General features: G+C 46.3%; 1 protein-coding gene across 4 annotated transcripts in view; it reads left to right on the forward strand.

Annotated features, from left to right (window-relative positions):
* The first annotated feature begins 1770 nt into the window (after positions 1-1770).
* The window catches only part of TMEM184B (transmembrane protein 184B), a 30863-nt gene continuing 15200 nt past the window's right edge, over positions 1771-17433 (forward strand). For 2 of the 4 annotated variants that reach the window (XM_050323560.1, XM_050323562.1), the window contains exons 1-3: positions 1771-1911; positions 15000-15260; positions 17413-17433. In XM_050323560.1, coding sequence (XP_050179517.1) covers positions 15060-15260; positions 17413-17433 — 222 coding nt within the window. In that variant the 5' untranslated portion in view covers positions 1771-1911; positions 15000-15059. The remainder of the gene's footprint in view (positions 1912-14999; positions 15261-17412) is intronic. The other 2 variants (XM_050323561.1, XM_050323563.1) reach the window with 1 other exon arrangement.

Below are 17433 nucleotides of genomic sequence, written 5' to 3' on the forward strand. Positions count from 1 at the left end.
TGCCAGGATCTGTCATTTCTTCCTTCATTGGCCCCGGTATCTTTGCTGGGAGTCACTTCTTACATTCAGGAAGCACTGTCTTGCAGCTGAACCTGTTCCTGAGTTCCAGGAACAAGTTTGATCAGAATTACTGGAAAAAAGGCACAGGACTGGAGCGCCTAAAAATAAACCTGAGCTGATCTCTGCTGTTGTGGCCTTGGAACAGGCAAGAGTTATGTGAAATCTGATTCAGGATCTCTTGGTTCCTGGATTTGAGCCTCTGGCGTCCCATGCATCTGGCCTTCAGCAGGAAAGGGATGGGACTGTCCGCGCTCTTGGCTTTGGGTGTGCACTGACTTCAACAGAGGTGGACCCTGGACTGTGTGTGTTCTCGCTTTCTTCTACTAACTTAAATTCTGAAGGAATGGGAAGAGGAGGGGCCCGGGCGGCAGCCCTGAGCACCTGACAACAGCGCTGTGCCTGATGAAAAACAGGCTGAACTCCCTGTGAAGTGGCACCTGCTGCTTTGGTGTCTGTGGTGGTGTGGTTTGTTTGGGTTTCCCTCCTTTGGTTGTCTGACCTGTCTGGCAGTAAATTACTGCATTTTAATGCTGATTTACTTCTAAATCGCTGCTCCTATAGTTACACATCCCTGCATTATCCAGATGAGAGGCCTGTTACTTCCAGGCTCTCTAAAACGCTTGAAACTGATTTTCAGAAACACCTGCTGGGAATAAGTGGATGGATCTTGGTGACTTTGCAAATTCCTTCCAAGCCTGTTCTCTGCCAGCTGAGCAGGAGGAGCTGCTCCTTCATTTTGCTGCTGTGTGAGGCTTCTGGGATGAGGGAAGAGTAGGAGGGAAGGGAAGAAGAGAGTAGTTCAGGGGTATTGTACTGTTGCCTCTAAACTGCATTTGTCCTGCCTCCATTTTGACTGTGGTTTTGATGGATCAGAATGAAACTGGACTTTTTTCCTTTGTAAATCCTGTTTTCAGTGAGAAAGAGGAACACTGCCTGTGTGGAAGACAACACCCCCATCACTGCAGTGTGGTGGAGGCAGCAGAGCCACGATCTGGCTGGATTCAGGAGTGGTTGCTGAGTTTTGAGTAGGAGTTCTGTCCTGCAACAGAAGGGAAACGTGCTGCCATTTCGGGAGGTGTGGGGTAGCAGCTCCATGCTTGCACCAGTGTTTTGAGATGGCAAGTGTCCTTCTAAAGCAGCAGGAGAAAAGGAGAAAGTCATCAGGCATATCTCAGACGGGATGTCACCTCCTCTTGCTCATGCAGCCTTCTGAGCAGGCACTTTGTGAGCTTATTAAAGGTTTAGGGCTTGGTTTAGGGCTTTTTTTTTTTTTTTTTTAGATTGAAAATGCCTTGTTTTGGCTCGAATAGAGGCACCACTTTGGTTTCCAACACCTATACCTGTATGTATGTTTTTTTCCTTGGGGAGTTTGGGGGACGTTCCCAACACCTCTATGTATGATTTTTTTTTTTTTTTCCCCCCGGAGTGTGGGCGGAAACGGCACTGAGCTAGAGGTGGAAATCTGCTTCGGGGGGAATCTGCCCCAGGGCAGTGCTGTCCTTAGCCGGCCTGCTGGGGAGAGAGCGCTGCTGAAGCGCCGATCTCCGGGAATCTCATCCCCGCTCCCGGCCCTGCGGCAGACCCCGCGTCACCCCCTGGGTGGTGCCGCCCCTTTAAGAGCGGGGCGGTGACGTCACCCCGGCCCTGCTGGCGCGCGGGCGGTGGGCGGGGCGCGCGGGGCCGTGCGCAGGCGCGGAGGGCGGGCCGAGCCGGGCCCGGCGTCGCCATGGGCTCCTGAGGCCTCCGCGCCCCCGCGCCGGTGCCGGCGCCGCCCGCGGGGCAGCGGGCAGGGCCCGACCCGACCCCTCCTCGCCCCACCGGGCTGGGCCGCGCCCGCCCGCCCGCTGCAGGGTAAGACGTGGGAGGGCAGGGTGGCCGCCGAGCCGGGGCGCGGGGGCGGCTGCGGGCGGGCCGGAGGAGCCGCGCTGGCGGGGTGGGTGGCTCGGTGCGGTCCCCACGAACTCGCTCGCATCGTCCTGGTGTGGACGCGACACCCCACCTCCCTCCCCGATCCCTCCTCCTGCTCCCCGGCGTAGCCCCCGCGATCGCCGCCGTGCGCTGCCCCCAGCCCTCCGCCCGGCTCCCCCCGCCGTGCCCCCCGTCCGTCCCAGGGTCGCCACGCCGCTCCCCGTCCGCGCACATTCCTCCCGCAGGCCTCTCCCCACAAACTCCCCGTGCAGCCCGCAGAACCTCCTCCCGATAGTACACTCCCGGGGGGATAGTCCGCCTCTCCCGGTGCAGCCCACCCGGTTCCTTCCCGCGCCCGCCACACGTCCTTGCTGCAGCCCACCCGGCCGCTCCCCCTGCACCGGCACAGCCCCCGCGCTCCCCGGTGCTGCCTCCCTCCTGGGTGGCACTGGGAGGCTGTCACTGTTCTAGCCCTGGATGGGCTGGGAGCGCCGTAGACCACAGCAGGGTGGTGGGCAACAGGTTTGTGTTTGCGGTGGCTGCCTGTGGTTCAGGCTGAGCCGACTGACAGACACCGTGTGCATGTGCTGGTGTGGTAGGTGTGTGTGAGGAGACCGTTGCTGTGTTCTCTTGCATCTCAGGTGAGTTATGATGGGTCTTGTTTGGATGCTGGTGATGTTTTGAAATTTCGGTTGCTCCGTGAGGGCTAACTCAGCCTTGGCAGCTGCAGTGTGTAGTGGAAGGAGGGCTTTGGAGGAACATGTGCGTGACTGGGTTCTGATGAATTGTGGAAAGGGACTAGAGTGGTTTCAGGCACAGCTTTATGAAAGCTGCCTGGAGCACTGTGAAGCCGTCAAGAGTGGGAGGAGAGGAGGAGTGGGAAAATCCTGAGGAAATACTGAAGATGGTTCCTGCTTACAGAAAGTTTGAAACTGTTCTTGCCACATAGGGAGCTTGAACAGGAATAATTATTGAAGACATAAGGACAGGTTTCCCCAGAGAGAAGACTGTTTACCTCTGTCAAAGATAAAAATAGAAGTTATTGATCAATATTAGAGCAAAGGCTAATAGGATGAATAGAAATGTCTTTCTTATCCTGCAAGAAAAGGAAAACAATCGATGAAAACATAATAAAGCATACATCCCACTAACAAAGACTCACCTCTTTTAACACAGCAGTTAACTGTGCCTTTGAACTTGTGTTGGTGGATGTTACCCTTGACTCTAAGAGCTTAGTAGCCTCCCTTAAAGGGAACACAGATTTCTCCAGAGATGTTCGTGTCATTCAGGTTTCTAGTACTAAAGGTCTGTATTTGTGTGGCACTGTTGAAAAAAGTAAACTCTCATGCTTTTAGGATGTTGGCTAAGTGCCAAACAATAGGGCTTTAGGGAGAGCTTTTCTTATGGTGAAGTTATTCTCCAAAGGCCTACTTCAGGCTTTTTTGCACCATTGCCCCCAAGAAAATGGGCTTCAAGTCTGCTCTGGTCTAGTGGAGCAGGTTTTTAGGTCCTTGATACCATCATTGTTAGGGTTGTGCTGTAAAGCCTAAGTGGTACATACGCAGCAGATGGGCACCCCTGCATCTGGAGCAGGAGTGATTCAGTCTTGCTGTAAAATGATCAGGAAAGCTTTACTACTGAAGTCAGTGTTCCCAGCCAGTTCGGGGGTGTGGGCAGATGTTTTCCTTTGTATTCTGCGCAGGTTTCTACAGTCAGCTCTGAGCGCTGGGCAGGTGGTGTTTTGGAGATGTGGGGCAAGGGGAAGAGCACCTCCCAACCACTTTTGTACTTTTGTTGTACAGGCAACTTTTGTACTTCTGCTTGTCAGTCTCCTTGGGACGCGTGGCAGTTAAAAGGGGAAAGTTCTTAGATATGCACAAGATGGTCAGAATATGAAGTTCAACGTGTCTGGCTGGTTTGGCATAACGAAAACATTCTGAGCTGGCCAGTCTCTAACCATTTGATAGAATCCAGCTAGAAATCTTGTTCTCTGTCAACTTGTTTGCCTGTTTGCTGGTAGCAGGCTGGGAGGTGAGCTTTTGCGGTTTACAGTTGAGGGATTAGGGTTCTTCTCATGGATAAAGGAAGGGTGGGGTGGTTTTTTTTCCAGTTCAGATTAACTTTTGAAACACTACCCTCCTCCCCAAAAATAAAAAGGTAGTCCCTTTCTACTACTGAATTAACTTAAACATCTAATAATTATATTTTGATGTAGATGACAACCCTTTAATTTCCATGTGACCCTTCACTCCCTCTCCCCTCCTGTTTTGGGTTCATGTTTAATTGGCTTATGTTGGCAGTGATGGAGATAAACTCTTACCTGCTCCTTCTAGCAGAAGTGCCTGTTTCATTTTCCAGCAGCTCAAAGGATATTCTTTAAACTCTTGCAGCTATGGGTGGTGGGTGCAGTGAATTTGCCAGGAGATGTTTATTGTTTGGTCCTAACTGCTTCAAGAGCCCAGTATTGTACTGTTCAGAGTACTGAAGTCTGAGGTAAACTACAGAGTTTCAAATCAGGCTTGTTGATTCTGAAGAGCCACTTCTATGACTAGTTTTCTCAGTGTTTTCAGCCTAAAATCGAGGAAACCAAGGAAAGCAGCAGTGAATGTACAGGGTGGCTTATCTACAAAATGACGAGGATAGTACAGTCTCAGAGAGAAATTGCGCTTAACCTTTGTACAGTCGAGCTTTTCTAGTCCAGGGCTGCTGCTGGCTGTCTGTGTAACAAAGCAGCTGTGTGTTATTGAACGGCCAGGGCTGGGGGCAGAAGCTTTTCGTTGTTTTAGTGGTTGTGATTGATTGGGCTCGCCAAGGGCCTGGAAATTTAAGGTGCTGTAGAGAGCATCATTGTGTTTGAGTTTTGAGTGCTGACTTGCCCAGCTGTTTGCTTGAAGCAGCGTGTGTGTGTTGTGTGCTGTTCTCGCTTCTTCCCAAACTCTTTGGGGTTTGCTTTGTTGTGGTGGAAGAGTGGTTTCCTGTCAAGACGTTACACCCTACCAGAACACTTGAGACTCTGAAAGTGGTTTGACACTCTGATAAAATGGATTAAAACACTTAGCTAAAATAACTCTAAGATATTGCTGTGAATGGACTGAAAACACCCATGTGGAAAGGGTTTTGATGGTGGTGTTTTTTTTTCCCCTGCATTTTTCTTTCTTTTCTTTTGTTCCTTCTTTATGGACTACTTTTGGAGAGAACAGCTGGACGTGCTTTTAGAGCAGCAATTCCCCAGGACGGTTTTGGAAGCGAAATTCTGCCAGCTAAAGCAGCGAGTTGCAGCCACCCTCAAGGAGTCTCACCTCAGAGTCTCTCTCCTCTAGAGAGAGGCAGGGAACTGGAATACTTGCTCATAGCCAGGTTCTGTCTAATCTAAAAGGCAGTTTAACTTCCACTGGGTTTTTGTCTGTGATTCTGTAAGTAGCGTGTCTGGAAAAGCAACAGAGCAAGCTGTCTCCAGGGAAAGTGCAGTGTATAGGCAAGCTGTTCAGGAACTGTGCTGTATCTGTGTTTGACCAGGTCTTTATAGCCTCTGAGGGGCATAATTGACAGGAAACCTGAAAAGGGAAATAACTGACATGCTCTACTTGCAGCATTAATCCATAGAATACCTGGATATTTGCCTGCTCACTCTTAAGTCTGTCTCTGCACTGAAAGGATGGGAATATTGCTATTATTATCTTGTAGTCACAGTGCCCAGGAATCTGATGAAGCTGAAAGGATCAGCTATTTGAGAATGTTGTATAATGGAGAGTGACCAAGAGCATAGAGAGATGGTGTCATGGCCTGAAATTTTTTGTGTCTAACCGGAAAGTGTTCCTCTCTGCCCAGGTATGGTGTACATGTGGCCCCTGACCAACCCTGTGGCAAAAAAGTAAAAAAAGGTCCTTCTGATTCAGCAAAGAAAATGACTGCAACATGTTATGTAGTGCGGCAGTGAGGCTTCAAGAAGATGAGATAATACCTTAAAAGCTGACCTTGCCGACCCAGCGTTCCCTCCCCAGGCTGCAGAACATGTCATGGATGCGATTGGAGGCTGCTGAGCTGATTGCTGGGAGCCTGCAGCTGCCTGGTCATTTCCAGCCCAGGCAGCAGTAATGAGCATAGCTGTGCCTCTGTCCAGGTTGCTTAAAATGAACCTGGACACGTCAGTCACCTGAAGAGGCAGATTAGAAGAGAGTGAATTTCTCTTCATGGCTCACCACACCTTGTCTCCTTGCCAGTTTTGCTAGGAAAGGCTGGTTAGTGGTGGGTGAAGCTATTTGCAGCTAATTGTCCCATGGGAGCTGGGAGTGACCTCACTCCTCCTCCTTACAGACTTCCTTCCCCCCTCCCAATGACTTTGTGATGGCGCTGATTTTACGAGAGTCTTAAGATAGAAGTTATTTATATAAATTCCCACTTAGGCAACTTCCCGCAACCGGGTAATTTAATGTTACAGTGTCTGGAAACACTGGGTTGAAGTTTCGTCTTTTTTTTTAAGCGCACCCCCTCAGTTAGATATGTGGTGTGTTTCTTTCTGTATAGAGAAAATGCGTTGCTGTTGATGGCTTTTTGGATAGAGAGGGCAGGTGTTGGAATAGCCTCGAAATGTGTTTTAGTGTCAGCTTCTAACAGTACTGGTGACTTCTCTGCAAAGCTCTGTGGTCAGCTTTGGTGCTGAGACAGGAAAAGGGGAGCAGCTCCTAGCCACTCCTGTGCTGTAAGTAGTCTTTGGAAGACGGTGCTGGGCAAGATTTTCCCCTCTGATGCTGCCTCTTCTCTCTGTGCTTTAGCCATCAAGGGTTAGAACGGTTTCTTCCTCCAGGCGTTGCTTGTGAACTTCCAGAGGTAATCTTTCCGTAAGAGAAGTACTGTGTCTGGGCTTATTCTTTAACTAGCAAAGCTGTAATGCTGATATATCTAGGACTTTTGTGTGGGGAGGAACTCTCCTCTCCCATGAGTCCAGGAATACAAAAGTCCCAATCCTGCTTTCAGAAGTTTGCCTCTGTAGGATTTTTATTTGTCTTGATGGAGTAGCACGGCAGGAGAGACTGGAGGGGGTAATGTCAGACAGGAGCCATGAAATTAGGAGTCTGTGATTTTCGGAAATTAAGAAGGATGTATGTGTCTTATGGCCCGGTAAAAAAAAAAAAAAAAGAAAGAAAAACAACGACCCACAAACAAAAATAAGCCAACCAGTTGTTGTTTTAGCAATAACAGAATGGCTTCATAGTGAGTCGCCTTGGGTGCTTTGTTGAGAATCACTGTTTTTACCACACTGCTGCATGTCTGCATCAGGGAATGATTGTTAGGGAAGTCAGATGTGCCACTGCCCTCAGTGCACCGCTGCACAGTTGCCTAGGCCAGTGATAAGATGTCTGGGTTCTTCCAGCACATTTGCTTGGTAAATTGAAGTATTGATCTCATGTGAAAGATTCTGTGTTATATTCTGTGTAGAAAAGTGTACTCCAGTATATTAAAAAATCTCCCTTTGCATGTGACTTCCACATATTTAATACCTTCCTATGCTGCTGTATAGTTTGACTTCTGATTCTTCTTAGAGTAATTGTATACCCTGTGGCAAATTCAAAACTACTCTCTGCTCTGTCTTGGCACTCAGAAGTGGGGAACAACGAGTGCAGGCGGTGGTGGAATAAGTTCTGATTTGACTTTGTTCTTGAGAATTTGGAAAATGAAAACCAAACTTCCTCTGTCTTGCTGGACACAACTGTTTACAACACATCCTTTTTCTTGTTGTCTCTTTCCCCTCTGTCAGTTGCAGAATATCTTTGTAGGCTTACTGCGTTTCTCCCCTGGGAACAGGGGGCTTGACTGGTTTGTGTGGAGTGGGACTGATGTGAGTATGGGAAAGGGGTGCAGTGCATGGCCTAAGTGTGTTTGATCCTGTTCTCAGAGGAGCAGTTGGAAGGTTGGGGAACATGCCTTCTCCTCATCTCCCTCCCCCTTTCTCTCTTTTTTCTGTGCCCTTCCAAAAAAGGGACTCCATGTTGGATGTTGACCTATCATAATGTTGGTCAGTTCACAAAAAAAAAAAAAAAGGAGGAGGAGGATGGGGAGAGGAGGGCTGTGCTAATACAGCGAGACAACAGAAATTAATAGAGCAGAAAAAAACTCTGGAAAGAAGAGTGCATGGCTCAGGGTAAAAGGGTTTTATTGTTGATTCTGGGTTTTTAAATGGGCACATGGGGAGGGGAAGCTGCTCTCTCTTTGGATGACTATGGCTTAGCAAAATGGGTGGGGGCTGTGTAAGCTGCAAGTGGAGAAGATTTTTGTGGTATTCTCAGATATTTATTTCCTCAAAATGAGAAAAGAAGTGGTGTGACCTTGCTGAAGGTTAAATTGTTTGTGTGTAGGATGTGCTTTTATGTGTATGTAGGCATGGTATCATCTCTTGAGTATGGCTTAGTGGGTGTGTACCTTGCCCTGCAGTTTGGTCTTCCTCGTTGCCTGACTCCTCTACCTTCTGCTTCTGAGGCTGATGGTCTTCCTCTTCTTCTCGTGCTGATGCTACTGGTTTTATGTTCCAGTGACTCTTTTCTCTTGTTTCACTGAGTGTACCGACAGCTGTGAAAATTGTGACTGGGACATTTCTTCAGTGTTCAGACTGCTCACTCCTCTAGAAATAACATTGACAACAACTGCATTTGGATCTGGAATTTGTTGTACAGACAGAGCATGACATGAAGTGCAGTGACTAGATTCAATCACTGCGTATGTTTGTAAGTCTTGCCTGTCTTCTGGCCGAGCACAGCACTGCTCACGTGCGTTCAGAGTTACCTACATGTGCCTTTGTATGAAGTGTGTGCTGTGGGGTGACTTTCACTGCCTTGATGTTAAGGAAGCTTTGCCCAACATGAGTAGTAAAATGTAAATGAGTTGTACTTGTTAAAATCGCATGCCAGGTCACATACTTAACTCAGATTGTTTGGGGAGTGCTACTGGAGAGCTTAAAAATGCACTGTTGGGACCTTTCCATGTCTCATAGCTAAGTAAACTAGATGCCACCCCAGAGAGCAAAAGCAATTTAAGAAGTAATAAATGTAAAAGCATTTGGTTTTTCTTGGATTGCTATCACTGATTTGAGCTGTGCCACTGATTCTCTTACTGTGTAGAGTTATTTTGTCCTCTTCTTCTTTTCTACCTTTTGCCACATCAGCTGGTGATGCCATGCCTTTGGGTGTTGAAAAAGACCTTAAATCAATTATCTATCAATTACGGAATTTATCATGTATGCCTAGCACAATGGAAAGAGCTGATCCCAGTTGGCAATTCTAGGCATTGTTATAATTAAAATAGTTTAAAATAAACCTTGAACCATTTTGTCCTGTGTTTTTGTATTCCTTGTGAGTCTAGGGCACGTTCTGAGAAAATGTTATGCTCCTGCTTTCACTAATACAAAGCTCTTGCTCATGTCCTAATAGATGCAGAAAGTTCAGACTTTGATTAAGCTATTGCATGGGACTTCTGTATTGGTCTTTTGGGATCCAGAATAAGGATAATTTAATGGAGAAACTCTTGTAGGAATAAGGATAGTTTAATGAAGAAACTCTTGGAGGAGTAAGAACTGAAAGGGGAGTGGAAAATGGTTTTGTGGTATCTTAACAGAAACAAAGGTCAGCATGGTGGATATTTAAAGCCAGGGTAAATGTGGAGTAGGTTTTAAGGACGAACATTTTCTTGTCTTGTAGCTCTCCAGGAGAGCCTTTCAGCCAGGCCGTGTGTGTTTTAGTGGATCGTGTCATGTACAGCAGAAGGAAGCTTAGCTGTTAAGACTCTTTCATGGGATAGCTTTGTGTATCATTCTTTGCTCTCTCAGCAGTTTAGAAATTAAATACTTTCAGCCTTGGATGAGATGATCTATTTTAAAAACACAGATTGTGTTTGCAGATGGGACAGAATGGCTTCAGAGTCATGTTGTTTTGGGTTCTTTTGCTACCTGCACCAAGGTAGGTCTTGCTCAGAGCAGGCAGCCACCTCCTCCTTTACTAGACTGTGGTTGAATATTTGTTCAGAAATACCCCACGGAACTGAAGGACCAAGCCTGAATCTTTCTTTTCTCCTCTTACACCACTTTTGTTGCGTCAGAAATGAGGTTTCCCTATTTATGTTTGTTTATGTAGAAATAGCCCCTGCTCAGTGGTAAGATTTTCCATGCCTTTATGCAAGCCAGAAGTGAAGTTTTTTGTTTTAACTTGTGCCACATCCTGTATGTTTACTGTTCTGAGTGTATTTTCAGTGGAAGAAGCAGCCATGTTAATGTTGAAGACAGAAGATCTCTGTTTCCAAAAGATACAGGACTGGCAATCTGTCCTGGTGGAGATTTAGTGCGCTTTTGTTTTCCTGTGGATGTAGGCCATGTGGACACATCCCTGCTAACTTTATGTCGGTTTGCTGTCTCTAACAGAATCTGTCCCCATGCAGTTTAGAGCCTCTTCTCTATCAAAGATCCTATTTTTGCATCCAATTGCATCTCTAGGTTTTCATCAGGATAGTTATCTTGATAGAAATAGCACATGCTTTGTTTTGTTTTCTTTTCCCCTGCTTGCACTGAGAGCAGCCCCTAATACTCCTAAAGTGCTTTCAGAAGATCTGTTAGATAAGTTTAAGCTGGTACTAAGGTTGGTGTTTAAGCTAAATGCCCTGGTAGTACGAGGTCCCATCTTGCTCTAACGTGTGTAACTTGTAATGACTTCTGAGCAGGGACAGGTAACAGCTTGTAGGGGATGGGGGTGTGATCTCTGCCTTCCACTTTTGAGGTTTTTGGGTATAAGACCTCATACAGACCTAGGCACTGCCTGAAGCTCATGTAACCCACGTAGAAGAATCGTATAGTTCTGATCCAAGTTTCCTGTGGCCATCCTGAAATACACCTAAGCCTGCATTCAAAAGCCCTGAGAGTACCTAGGTGTACTTTTATGTGTGCATGTTTCCAGTTTCCAAAAGTTTGGCATTTTTCCTGGCTCTCTGTTCCCCTGATCCTGTTATATTTCAGGTTACCTCCGGGGGGAGCAAGGTAGTCAGTTGGAGATGGGGAAAGCTCTAAGAGTGAAATTTAGAAGTGTTGAAATATTTTCCTTTGATATATTTAGGAGTGTTCTCCAGAGAGGGAGAATAAGAATAATAAGTAACTTTATTCTCCCTTGAACTGGAAGCAATGAGGTAGAGATGAAAGAGATGGGCAGAGAAGACAAGATATGGCAGAAGAGTAAGGAACTCTCCAAAATCTATTATGCATTAGATTGATTTGTATTGCACTGGTAATTCATGTTTCTAAATGCCCCTGATTTTACATATGGTAATGTCAAGCGCCTTCCTCATGGTTTGGTACCTTGCAGTGCTGGGAACTGTATGGGCAGAGAACAAAAAGGCAGTTGTCCCAGGGAGCTTAAAATGCACAAGAAACAACAGAGGAATACAGCCAGCTGGGAGGAGCACTGGAAAGAGATCACAGCCAGGAGCCTGACTGATGTCAGGTCGTTGCACAACTGGAGTAGCAAAGTGGGTGAGTGGAGAAGATGGAAGTGAATAGGGAATAGCTTTGTGGCTGTTGGAAAGTATCTTTTTACCCAGCTGTGAGAGGAAGCAGGAAGGTATATTGTGGCACTGACTTGGGCTGTGATGGAGGTAGGTGTCCAGGAAACAAGTGCCAAAACACATTCACAGTGTCAGGTAAGAGGGAAGCTGTTTATGCCAAGGTGCTTGATCTGTAGCTTGTCAAGGCAGCATATTTGCTGTGACGTGCTCCCAGGCACCACCTTTATTGGAAACCTGTTCTAATGGTTTGCTAGACTTGTGTCCTGTTGCACAGGGGAAGAGGCCTCTCAGAAGAAAGACCTGTAAAGTGAGTTAACAGCCCACCCTCGTGATGTTCTTTTTAACAAAGCAAAAGAGGAGCTCAAAGGCTGATCTGGGGTACTGAATGAGCTGAAATCCACTCACCTGGTTAAGGCTCTAAATCTGTGCTATTATCTGTTTTTCTTAAGTATAGACCAGATTTGCTCTCACAGCTTTGGCTTCTTGCATACACTAGTCTTTCATAACAGCTTTGTGCACTGCTTATACCTGTCACTGTAGCTATGATGTGTGGGACTTGAGAAGATTAGAAGGGATAATTCGGAAAGTGTATGTTAATTTTGCAGGTTTGGGAGTACAGCATTCCACCATATTTCACTAGCAAGGAGAATGAACTGCCAACTGATGCATAGAACCAGTAAAAAGTATCAAGTGAATAAAAAGCTGTCCTCAGGGGCAACCCTGAGGAACGGGGGGGTGAGGTGAATTGGGTTTTGGCATAGGAGGAGTGGAACCTTAGTTTGTAGGAAGGTTTGTATGTTTTCTTTCAGAACACAATGCTGGAAAGAGTTATTAATTTCAGTGGCTGTGTCAATTAAAGGGGATTAGGTTAAGAATGATAGACAATCATGTAATTAATGGTGGTTGATGTATAATCACAAGGGGGCAGTGTTAAGGTTACATACACAACTTGAACTTATAAGTGACCCTGTTTCTGAATACATAACCCTTCTCATGTCAAAATGCTTGTTGATCACTTTATGCTATTTCCACTTCTTTGAAAACGAGTGCAAAGACACAGAACAATTCCCTTTCAGATCTTCACTTCTGCTGATGGTACTGACGCTGCATTTGGGACTGTGCTGTTGATGTGGTTTGATTAGCTGGAGTATGGATGTCTAGGTCCTGTTCCTCCTACCACTTGTGGTCTGATGTACAGATCCTCTCCCCCATGAACTTTAGGAAGGGCTTAGCAGCTTCCTCTCTTGCATATCTCTCAAAGTGCATGGGATGTGCAAGCTTGCAGCTGGCTGGACTTTATTTAGACCTAGGTTAACCACAGGTGCATCTGCTCTGATTTCATTCTAGATGTGCCCTTTATGAGCTTAGTGGAAGCACTCTCTCAGCACTGTGAGTGTTCAGTTGCTACCTTGTGACATCGTCTTCCAGCTCTCCAAATTTTTAGATAGAGTATAGGTAATGAAATGTGCGTGTGTGTGTGTATGTATGTTTTGAAGCTCAAAACTGAACCATTGTATTTCCTGTACTAATCAGGACTGGAAAGGAATTACCCTTGCTGTACATGTGGTTATGGAAAGTTGTAACTCAGAGCGGGGCTATTTTGGAAAAACAACAACTGGAAAGAACAAAGAAAAGCCACGTTTGGCGATTAGTTTGTAAATTAAACTACAGCAGTTGTGCAGTTCCGTGTATAGTAAGATAATATCTGCTTTAAAAAATCTAGATATTTCCCAGGATTTTTCTCTTTCCCTTGTGGAAGAAAGCAGAAATGAGGTGGACTGTGGCAAAAGTAACATCAGAGTGCTGCACATCATTAATGCAAGTGTGTGTTTTGGAAAAGCCTGTGCTGGTGGGGCCATTTGCACATCTTAAGAGTGCATGTGGAGGGGACTTGCTACTGGCCTTCTGCTTTTACTGGGTACCTGTTCCCCAGTTTGTGCTATGGCTTCAGGTGCAGCAGAGCTGGGACAGTTCATCTTCGAGTGTATGCTCTCATTTGTGTTGTGTCATGACCTGTCAGTAAATGACAGACGTGTCCTTCCCTGCTGCAGTTGTAAACTGTGGAGATGGCTTGTTGGCCTTTCTAAACCCCTTTCCATCTACTGATCATAAAGGCCTGTGCAAGAGCTTGTGCTTTTACAGAAAGGGCATTCTAAAAACTATTAGGAGGTTATCAGAAGGAGGCAACATTGTGCTGTTCCCCTCGACAGCCACGTCTCTACTGCAACCACATCAGAAGCAGCTCTTCTAATGGGTAGAACCAATGGCTGCCTGCTTGTGATCTTGGTTTAAGTGGATTATCATCCTACAGTCCAGAGGTCACACTAGAGCCTGCTTACAACCAAATTGAAAATAATAGCTATTTTAGATCTTAGACCTTCAAGAATTTGTTCCATTGAAAGAAGATAGCTTTTTATCCAGGAAACGGCCAAGGGTCATGCTGATTTGAGATCTTCCATGTTGTGGGTGTTTTCATGGGTCAGCTGGCTTTTAAAAGCCAATCAGGTTAAATTCACATTGTGTAGAAAATAATGCTAAGTTAGTAGAATTAATAACAGGCTGGCTAAGTGTACTGTGCCATACAATGTTTGGTAGAAGCATGACTTTCATGCTCTCAAAGCGAGGAAAGCTTTCAGTGCATATCCTTTCAATGAGGGTGCTTTGGACAGTGTGCTTTTCAACATGGCAGTAGGAGAGGTGGGATTGCTTGCTGAAGGAATAAAGGATACTCTTCCCCTCACCCCCCTTGTTGCATAGTGACACTGTGGCACGTGTTGTTGTTGCCTGTTGCTGCTTGGCAGGCTAACCATAACACTTAAGACACAGCCGAATAGCCCCTACTTTTATGGAAAGCAGAGCTGTTAACTTAGTTGTACCTGTCATCTTCCAGTATGGATGATTTAGATGTTTCCTTCTGATCTTTTTACAAGGGCATGCAGTGATAGGACCAGAGGGAATGGTTTTAAAGTGAGAGAGAGTAGCTTAAATTAGATATTAGGAAGAAATTCTTTACTGTGAGGGTAGTGAGGCACTGAACAGGTTGCCCAGAGAAGTTGTGGATGCTCTATCCCTGGAAGTATTCAAGGCAAGATTGGATGGGGCTCTGAGCAACCTGGTCAATTGGAAGGTGTCCCTGCCAATGGCAGGGAGTTGGAACGAGATGATCTTTAAGGTCCCTTCCAATCCAAACCATTTTATGATTCTATGATCTCAGGTAAATGCTCTATTCATCTTGTGCTGAAGTATTTTTATTGCAGTAGGGTGGTGACAATGGCAATGGCAGTTTCAGGATCTCAGGGAGGATGTGAGAGGTTCCTGAACACCACATGACTTGTTGTGTCACGAGGGGTGGCAGTGGCAGACTTATCTAGGTCCTGTTCCTAAAACATGTGAGCAGCCTGGTGAAAGGCATGTGAGAGATGCAAAGCACTGTTGCTGTTACGCTCCTGACTCCTTTCAGCTGGATTCAATTGCTTTTTGGTCCTCTTCCTTGACAGGTCTTGGCTCGTGGGCAGCTCTTTAGCAATCCCAGCTGGAACCTCACACCAAAAGGCACCATGATAATGATGACTGATGTCACTGCAGCCCCCAAATTGGGGTCAACTGCCACCACTCCAGCTGTGGCTCCTAACTTCTCCTGGATGCCAGAGGATGGCAGCCCCACGGCTGTGGAGCAGCCAATATTCCTCATGACCACTGCTGCTCAGGCTATCTCAGGTTTCTTTGTATGGACAGCTTTGCTCATCACCTGCCATCAGGTAAAATCCTGTCACTCGTATTTCTCATCCTTACCTTTTCCCCACATGGAGGAACAGACCATTTCCATAGTATGAATGGAGAAGAAGCACACTCTGTAAAACATTTGGCCATCTCTTGAATGTTTGCAGTAAGGTGTTTAATCTCAGGCCATCCTTTCACAGGTCTTATATCTGAATCCAGCCATTTTGTTATTGTGTCAGCTGTTGGCTAAAAGATTGTAGTCACCTGTTGTTTGACATTCCTCCTTTGATCTCCTGTGCCAGTGGATTCCAAAGGCTGAGCTCCACTGCGGAAAGGAGTAGCAGGAAATGTTTTATTTTAATTTTTCTCCCCTCTGTGCTTTCTGGGGCAGGTGTCCTGGGAGCCAGAACAAGTCAAACCCTGCATCCTGTCCCATACCTCCCTTTCATGCAGTTGTCATGTGAACTGAAAAACACAGTGGGGAAACACAAGCCCTGTTATTTATCAACCTGTGTTTTGTACCTGTTGGATCGTAGATTCCAGAGTGATGACTAGAATCTAGAAAACTACAGCCTACTGATGGAGTACAGGGGCTAGTGAAGTTAAAAAATGGATTAGTCACAGATGAATAAGAGTAACACCTGCGGTTTCACCAGCTTGGGTAACAATTACAAGTGCCATGGATCCTCCTGTCAAACTGATTGCCTACTGAGGGTAGGAAGAAATTTTCCTCCACAGTATAGCATTGCACAGTTAGGCATTAATGTCCTTCTCCAAAGAAATTGATGGATGTCAGTGCCAGAGAGACACTGTTGATGGAAACGCGCTGTTGTCCTCTCACACGACAGCAGCTCCTGTGCTCTCGTAGGCACACGGCTCTTTTGACATCCCAAGGGCAAAGCTTGGAGTCATCTGAACTCTGGTGTCAGCTGTCCCTGTGCTGGGTGAGATGTGTCACGGGGATTGTCGAAGGGCAAAAATATCCCTAAGGTTTGTTAGTTTATTTTCAACCTGTTCTCCTCAGGAAATGAGGTTTTTGTGAGCTCCTCATGGGTTAGGAGAGGAAAAGGAAGTATTTTTGAGCCCTTCAGTCAATTTTAACCAGATCTGGCCAAGAGGCACAGAGGGATAAGCAACAGACTGCTGGGGAGAGACAAGCCCTTCTCCCTTATGAGGGAAAGGGGAGATCATCAGTGTACGTTTTGTTAGACCCTGCAGAATCCTCACAACATCCCCAAATGCAGGGTGAAGCTTCGAATAAACACTTGTGCCTCTTCAGGCAGCAGAATCAGTCAGTCATGAGGCACGTATGTAATAAACTAGCTGTTACTAATTCCAGCAGTTGGGGCAGCAGCTCGATGAGAATTGCCGTACAGAGGCTTTGCCTCTGCTGACTCCGTGGTCAACAGAGCGTACCCACAACTTGCGCTGAAGCTCTGGCCGTGTTATTAGGCCATTGCAGGAGCTGTGCTCATCTTCAGGGTGTGCTTGTGGTCAGTGCCTTTTTCAGGAGGTGGGTATTCTGTGAAAAAGCATCTTAGGTGTGGGATTTAATGATGGCTAACAAACTGTGAGGGGTGGGAGCGGGTAGGGTGGGGACACTGCGCTCCCCCAGCCAGTGACTTAGGGGGATTGGCATGTGTGCAAACAGTCGGACAAAACAAACTCTGTGGCTCTGCGGTTCCTTTGAGCACGTTGCATGAGCTCAGTGCTCCCTTGATGGCTGTCACTTTGTGGCTGTGCTGTCACCAATGTGCAGAATGACACTTTTTGAGTATATAGGCTGTGGCTTATCAGCTTTTGGCTGCGCTCTGAAGGGCTCTCTTAGGTTGTTTCAGGTGAAAGTCTTGAAAGCATCCAAAACTGCCAAGAGGGTGAGTGTGTTCACAAGGAGCATGTGCTTAAGTGCATGCAAGTTCCCTCTTCAGAGAAAAGCACTGCAGTGGCGTGAATCTTAGATACTTAAAAGAGGATAGCAGGAATGTAGGACTGATAACTGGAAAAAAGATATGAACAAAAGAATGTGGGCAAGGTGATGTAACAGTAAATTAATTTCCTATAAGAAACTAGATTAGAAATGCCTCCATTTCCTCTTCCTTCTCCTTCCCCCTCTCTGCAAACTAAGGGTTGCTATATCAATGTCAAAAGATAACAGTGATTTATTTTTTCTTTTATGTTCATCACCTTGAGGCTGCTGGAGGCAATCAAGAG

The sequence above is a fragment of the Myiozetetes cayanensis genome, unplaced genomic scaffold, assembly GCF_022539395.1.
Source record: "Myiozetetes cayanensis isolate MyiCay16 unplaced genomic scaffold, myiCay2020 scf3, whole genome shotgun sequence".
NCBI classification, from domain to species: domain Eukaryota; kingdom Metazoa; phylum Chordata; class Aves; order Passeriformes; family Tyrannidae; genus Myiozetetes; species Myiozetetes cayanensis.